The 8,032-nt window shown below is 36.6% G+C and overlaps 1 protein-coding gene across 1 annotated transcript; it reads right to left on the reverse strand.

The window, feature by feature from the left end:
- Positions 1-29: 29 nt before the first annotated feature.
- On the reverse strand, positions 30-6,926 carry LOC128092685 (probable chitinase 10). The gene is made up of 2 exons (XM_052707029.1): positions 6,916-6,926; positions 30-679 (listed from the first exon to the last, which is right to left on the reverse strand). Exons 1-2 carry the CDS (start codon positions 6,924-6,926, stop codon positions 76-78), a joined length of 615 nt encoding a protein of 204 aa, XP_052562989.1. The 3' UTR covers positions 30-75.
- Positions 6,927-8,032: the final 1,106 nt, after the last annotated feature.

An 8,032-nucleotide genomic window follows, 5' to 3' on the forward strand; every position in this document is an offset into this window, starting at 1 on the left:
AAAAGCTCGTAAATTTTAAATTAGAAAAATTGACTATGGAGCAGGCTTTATTCGACTGTGACTGTGGTTGTGGAATCAATTACAGCTAACATTCCAGGGGAAATCGCAGCTGCCCGTTTCCGTGTTCCAGCGCAGCAGCAGCGGGCAGTTCAGCGTGGACAGATGACCCAGGAAGCACTTGTAGAACCGACGGCAATCCGTTGGATGAGGATAGAGGGTGACGTCCCAGGGCGGGCATTGGGGTTCCCCCGGGAAGGTGGGTTCATCCTGCTGGGGAGGTCGGGTGGACACGGTTGGGGCTGGAGTGGGTGCCGGATTTGGGACTGGGGTTGGCGCCGGGGTAGGTGGCAAGGTTGGGGCTAAAGTTGGTGCCGATGTTGGAGTTGGTGCCGTTGGATTCGGATTTGGGCGGCTGACCAGGTCAAGAACACAAACGGCCCTATCTGGAGTGCGGCACTGTCGGGAATAATAGTCGAAGATTTGTCCCACTGGACAGTAGACCGTGTGGAGCGTTTCGTCGTCACAGAGGTGGAACACGATACACGAGACAGGACTAGCGAAGATCACTGTACCACGGTTGCCAAGGCAATTAAGCTGCTCGTTCACGGTGGGAGCACCGTAGGAGAGGTGTAACACGGCAATTGATAGAAGTACTAAAATAGAATGCGTGTTAAAATTGCTTTAAAAATATTTTATGGTTAGAAAGTACCTGCTAGTGGCCACATTTTGATCAGAAGAGAATTTTGTGTGAAATGTGCTAAACCTGAAGGTCAACTGATGGCCATGGCACGAGGCTTCGTACCGTTTTATACTTCTTGAAGGTAATTTTAGGACATTATCTACTAGTACAAGGTTGCGAACAAGACTCGGTACCTGAAGATAACGAAGCACTGATTGCGAAACTGCCGGAAAGTGGCCATGAACAAAAATTAGTGCAGACGCTGATGTGCGAAAAAGGTTCTAGACTCTAGAATCTAGAGTGTCAAAAGTAACAATTTAAAAGGGTTTAAATTGATTTGTTATTGATGTGAGTAACAATGAAATTTTGATTCAAAGAATCGTGACTCTCTTACTAAAAAATAAGTTGATAATGAATTTGCAAACTCTTTCAAAACGTTACTCTTAAAATGATTCACACAGCTGACTAAGAAATGGTGCGGTGGTTTTTTTAAAATAAGCTTACCTTTTTACTGATAGGCAATTCAGGGTATTTATTTTATTTTTATGTACTCAAATGAACAAAAATATAAAAACTGCAGGTTTTTATTCAGATAGAGGAAGTTTACATCTATTTATGTGAAATTTTAATTCATTCTTTTCAAAAAAGTTTGTTTACAACTTTTATGAATAGAGCAATTCTCTGAGATTTCGGTCATTCGATTTTTTTTGTATTTTTTAATCCGGCTGAAACTTTTTTGGTGCCTTCGGTATGCTCAAAGAAGCCATTTTGCATCATAAGTTTGTCCATATAATTTTCCATACAAATTTGGCAGCTGTCCATACAAAAATGATATATAAAAATTCGAAAATCTATATCATTTGAAGGAGTTTTTTTTAACGATTTGGTGTCTTGGGCAAAGTTGTAGGTATTGATAAGGACTACACTGAAAAAAAAAATACACAAGGTGAATAAATTTTTTATGATTTTTAATTTCACTTTTTGTCAGTAAAACTTGATTTGCAAAAAAAACACTATTTTAAATTATTTTTTCATTTTCCAATATGTTTGAGGGGACAATAAATACCAACTTTTCAGAAATTTCTAGATTGTGGAAAAAATATTTGGCTGAGTTATGAATTTTTGAATCAATACTGATTTTTTTTCAAAAAATCGAAATATTGGTCGCAAAAACTTTTCAACTTCATTTTTCGATGTGAAATCGAATTTGCAATCAAAAAGTATTTTAGTGAAATTTTGATAAAGCGCACCGTTTTCAAATTATAGCCATTTTTAGATAACTTTTTTGAAAATAGTCGCAGTAAATCATTTTTTAAAATTAGTGCACATGTTTGCCAACTTTTGAAAAAAAATATTTTTGATTTTTTTCTAATGTCGATATCTTAGTAACTAATGGTCTGATTCAATGTTGAAATATGATTGGTAAAATATGAAACATTCGTGAAATTTTCCGATCTTTCCGGAAACAACATTTTCGATTTTTATAAATCAAGGCTAACATTTCAGAAGGGCCAAACATTCAATAATACAAAAACAGTGTTTTTTTTTGCAAATCAAGTTTTGAGGATGAGCATGAGCATTGATTTGCAAATCAAGTTTTAGTAACAAAAAGTGAAATTTAAAATCGCCAATTTTTTTACCGTGTATCATTTTTTTCAGTGTAGTCCTTATTAATACAACTTTGCCCAAGACACCAAATCGATCAAAAAATTCCTTCAAAAGCTACAGATTTTTGAATTTTCATGCACCATTTTTGTATGGACAGCTGCCAAATTTGTATGGAAAATTATATGGACAAACTAATGATGCAAAATGGCTTCTTTGGGCATACCGAAGGCACCAAAAAAGTTTCAGCCGGATAAAAAAATACAAAAATTAAAATTATAGAAAAAAGACCGATTCCGTAGAGAATGGCTCGATAGATCGAATTGAAATTCCACATGTAAACTTCCTCTATCTGAATAAAGACTTGCAGCTTTCAAATTTTTGCTCATTTGTATTCTCCATCTCTGTATATTTATTTTCTCTCAATCATGCATTTTCAAAAAAGAAAAATGAAAATGTAGGACTTTTCAGAATATTATGAGATTAGTGGTTCAACATGTTTCATGTTAATTTGCATCCAAAGTTAAAGAACGAGGGGATAGTCCTCACAAAAAGATACGAGAGGAAAGTGATATTTTGCGAGAATATACCCGGGCAGACGGTAATAACAAAATCCATGCTTTTTCAATAACATATACTGCTAAAATAACAGAAAGTGTTATGGAATTTTCATGAAAAATCCATTTTTGCATAAAAGTTTAATAATAGTTTATGTTATCATAACAAAATTTGTTATCGGTCTGATATTGATTGAAAGCCAAAACAACTTTTAAAAAACATGTTTTGTTATGGAAGAATACCGCCAACTGTTATTGGGATGATCGGATTAGTCGTTAAAATAGCAAAAAATAATAACAAAAATTTGTTCGAAGAATAACTAAAAATGTTATTAGTCTGTTATTACAATAACAATTCAATAACAAAAAATTGATAACGACGAATAACAAAATTTGTTATAAATAACAAAAAATGTTTTTCCCAAGTTATTTCCGTCTGCTCGGGTAGTCCCCTCGAGTGTTCGTTCGTCAAATTGGAACAGTTCATCCTATTGAGTGGCTTATATGGACAAATGAGCGCCACTTTGTCACCGAACCATGGTGGCCCATACAGCAAAGGCACGGTTCAATATGGGTAATTCTCCGCCAACTCACACAGCAGTTGCCCCGACCCCTCTTCGATTTGCGTGAAACTTTGTCCTAAGAGGTAACTTTTGTCCCTGATCACGAATCCGAGGTCCGTTTTTTGATATCTCGTGACGGAGGGGCGGTACGACCCCTTCCATTTTTGAAGATGCGAAAAAGAGGTGTTTTTCAATAATTTGCAGCCTGAAACGGTGATGAGATAGAAATTTGATGTCGAAGGGACTTTTATGTAAAACTAGACGCCCGATTTGATGGCGTACTCAGAATTCCGAAAAAAAACGTATTTTTCATCGAAAAAAACACTAAAAAAGTTTTAAAAATTCTCCCATTTTCCGTTACTCGACTGTACAAAATTTTGGAACATGTCATTTTATGGGAAATTTAATGCACTTTTCGAATCTACATTGACCCAGAAGGGTCATTTTTTCATTTAGAACAAAATTTTTCATATTAAAATTTCGTGTTTTTTCTAACTTTGCAGGGTTATTTTTTAGAGTGTAACAATGTTCTACAAAGTTGTAGAACAGACAATTACACAAATTTTGATATATAGACATAAGGGGTTTGCTTATAAACGTCACGAGTTATCGCGATTTTATGAAAAAAAGTTTTGAAAAAGTTGGTCGTCATCGATCATGGCCGTTCATGGTCACCCGCGACAGACACGGACGACGAAACAAAGAGAAACGCAAAAAGTAACTTTTTCAAAACTTTTTTTCGTAAAATCGCGATAACTCGTGATGTTTATAAGCAAACCCCTTATGTCTATATATCAAAATTTTTGTAATTGTCTGCTCTACAACTTTGTAGAACATTGTTACACTCTAAAAAATAACCCTGCAAAGTTAGAAAAAACACGAAATTTTAAAATGAAAAATTTTGTTCTAAATGAAAAAATGACCCTTCTGGGTCAATGTAGATTCGAAAAGTACATTAAATTTCCCTTAAAATGACATGTTCCAAAAAAAATTACAGTCAAGTAACGGAAAATGGGAGAATTTTTAAAACTTTTTTAGTGTTTTTTTCGATGAAAAATACGTTTTTTCGGAATTCTGAGTACGCCATCAAATCGGGCGTCTAATTTTACATAAAAGTCCCTTTGACACCAAATTTCTATCTCATCACCGTTTCAGGCTGCAAATTATTGAAAAACACCTCTTTTTTCGCATGTTCAAAAATGGAAGGGGTCGTACCGCCCCTCCGTCACGAGATATCAAAAAACGGACCTCGGATTCGTGATCAGGGACAAAAGTTACCTCTTAGGACAAAGTTTCACGCAAATCGAAGAGGGGTCGGGGCAACTTTTCCCGATTTCGTGTGAGTTGGTAGAGAATTACCCATATGCCAAAGGTCTTGGGTTCGAGTCTCGGTACCGGTACTTTTTTTTATAGATGAACTTTTTTGAAGATGAATCCATGAGTAAAGTACTCTCGGTGATTTCGGGATTTATTTCTCTCCGTCCGCACACAGTACCATTTAACTACCGAATCGTGCTCTTTATCCTCTCGTATGCCGAATGCCGATACCCAGTCCTGGGTGTGCCATGATTTTGCAACATTAAGATGTCTTTAAGAATGTATACAGACCAACAATATAAGTAGATTGTAGATTCTTCACAGCAAATGGTTCATATTGTTTTGGAAAAATCATATTCTTTTAAGAAGTTTTCATGCTTTCCAAAAACAATATTTTAATCATTTGACCACTTACTAAATTTTCTATCTTCTCCATAACATGATTTGCCATTTTTCGAAAAAAAGTGACCATCCATGAATTACGTGAACACTTTTTTTTTTAATCTCAGCTTGGAAATCTGAAAAAGGGTACAAAGTTTTGCAAATGGCTTTAAAAAAATTCAACCCCTAATTAGCTTTCAGTCAGTCAATGGCCCTTACAAGATCTCTTGTTTTGATTTCGATTGCCAATCACCGTTCCATTCAACCCCACCGAAATTACCCTTTTTGAGCCCTTTCGCTTTTTGTTTGGCGCCCAATTGCAGAGCCAGCACCCAAGAGGGCACGTGAGAAAAGTACTTTTCATCACAAAATACCCATTTTTGGTTTGGTGCAAAATCACTCCCAACTGCCCAAATTTGCCTCTTGAAATTTGAGCAGCATCTTCACTCAGTCGCGTAAAGTGCCTCCAAAAAGGTTTCTCGCGTAATCGGAGATGCCAATTGCCAGATTTTTGGCGTTTTTCCACCGTTTTGCGTTTTCAATTGGGGAGCCTATACTCAAAAGCCGATCGACGTTAGGAAATTTTTGATGGATTCGGACAATGAGTTGCTGCTGGAATAATCGAGCGATGAACAGACAGTATCGACGCAAAATTGATTATAACTCGCGTAATCTTGACAAACTGTTGATTGATTTTCGTTAATAGAACGAACTTCAACTTGTTTAGCTAAACCAGATTTTATGGAAAAAATAAATGTTTGTCATACAATTTCATCAACGACTTCCAAACAAATCCCACGAAACCAATTTTCAAAAAACCCAACCATTGTTCAGGAACTCTCGACAACATCTTCAGCAGCTCATCAGAGCAAGTAAGATTGCGCAACGTGGGCCGAAAAAAAACCGCGCACCAATTTTCATTTGCCCCCGTGCCTTGGTTTTTCGCGCCAAGCCCGCCTGCACGTGTGGCCAAGTGATGATCTCGCCAGAGTCTGCGGTTTCATAACTCCCAAAAAGCATGGAAATGGAGCTGCTGCTTATGCTTCTGTCAAGTGGGGGTGCGAAATTTGTACCACGATAGGCCAATTAACACCTTGTTTGTTTGTGACTAGTGTACTTTGGATGTTTGGAAAATTGCAGCGAGATAAATGGCAAATGTGGTGTGAAAATTGAGGAATGGAAATTGATACGGAATTCTTGGTTTTCATAAATTAAAAGTCAAATAAGCATGTGTACAAATATTGTTTAGAGTCTTTCCAAAAAGCTAGGTTGCTGGATATTACGGAAAATGCACTTTTTTTCAACAACTTAAATCATCCCGCATGAACAAACAGAAGTCTTATTAAATTAATAAACCACAACTCAAACCACCCACAATTAAATCGCCAAATCCAGGTCTAACCACAAAAGCCCGACCACAGCCGGCATTTGGCACCCACGTTCCGTTGGCAGGTCGTGGTTGATATTTGCATTTTGACACCCTCATTCGCTCCGATCTTTGTGCCCGTTGAAATCTCCGTCGGTCGGTCGGATGTCTGTATGTCAACCTGGTTGGTGTTATGCAAAAATTGCATTAGAATACAATTTTGGCATCAATACCAGCCGGACCAATCCACAGCGGGCAAAACAAAGCACAAAATCTGTTTACGAGAGGGGAGATTTGCGTGGCTGACCGTATGGACCTCTCCAGCTATAAATGGTCTGACGGCCACGGAACCAGAAATCGGCGCCCTCCCATCACCCCCCGTCCCAAATGCATTATTGCATTGGCAAACTGTCAACAGAGCAACAGTGGTGGTTTTGCCAAACAAACCTGCGGTGCATATCCGGAATCTATCAGGCACGCAAAACAACACAACCTGCAATGCAATCAACAATCTCCAACGGTTTGTGCAACAGCTGCGGCACTCCAGATCTTTGGGCACGAAGTCATGCAGCCAGAACGAAATGTTGAGGTTTTGCAACAGAATTTGCAGCCAGTCAGACAAAACAGAATCGTGATGGCGCCCACACTATCCGTGTTTTGTTGGACAGGTGAACAAAGTGGATTCAATAGTTTCTTTTTCAAATTATTTTAAAATAGTAGGTATCATTTTTTCATCTACGTTTTTAATGGTTTAAATAATTTTCAGTAAAATGGGGTGACTTTGATAGGTGAGCAATTCTCTACGAAATCGGTCGTTTTTTCTTTGAATTTTAATTTTTGTATTTTTTAATCCGGCTGAAACTTTTTAAGTGCCTTCGGTATGCCCAAAGAAGCCATTTTGCATCATTAGTTTGTCCATACAATTTTCCATACAAATGTGACAGCTGTTCATACAAAAATGATGTATGAAAATTCAAAAATCTGTATCTTTTGAAGGAATTTTTTTGATAGATTTGGTGTCTTCGGCAAAGTTGTGGTTTGGATAAGGACTACACTGAAAAAAAAATGATAAACAGTAGAAAAATTGTTGATTTTTAATTTAACTGTTTGTCACTGAAACTTAATTTGCAAAAAAAACACTATTTTTAATATTTTTTTATTTTTTTATTTGTTTTAAAGGACATCAAATGCCAACTTTTCAGAATTTTCAGGTTGTGCAAAAAATCTTTGACCGAGTTATGATTTTTTTTTAATCAATACTGATTTTTCCAAAAACTAGAAATATTGATCGCGAGGGTTAAACATTCAATATTACGCCCTTTTGAAATGTTAGCCATGATTTAAAATTTTGAAAATATTGTTTTCGAAAAAATCGGAAAATTTCACGATTTTTTCATATTTAAAAATTGTAAATCAGACCAGACCTGTTTTTAAACCTTTGCATGGCAATATCTCTGCAACTAAGGGTCGTATCAACAAAGTTCAAAAGAGCAAAATAAAGAGAATTTTCTCAGCTTTTCAAAAATATTTTTTCCAAAAGTGGGCAAACATGTGCACTAATTTA

The sequence above is a fragment of the Culex pipiens genome, chromosome 2 (assembly GCF_016801865.2).
Source record: "Culex pipiens pallens isolate TS chromosome 2, TS_CPP_V2, whole genome shotgun sequence".
Classification (NCBI taxonomy): Eukaryota; Metazoa; Arthropoda; class Insecta; order Diptera; family Culicidae; genus Culex; species Culex pipiens.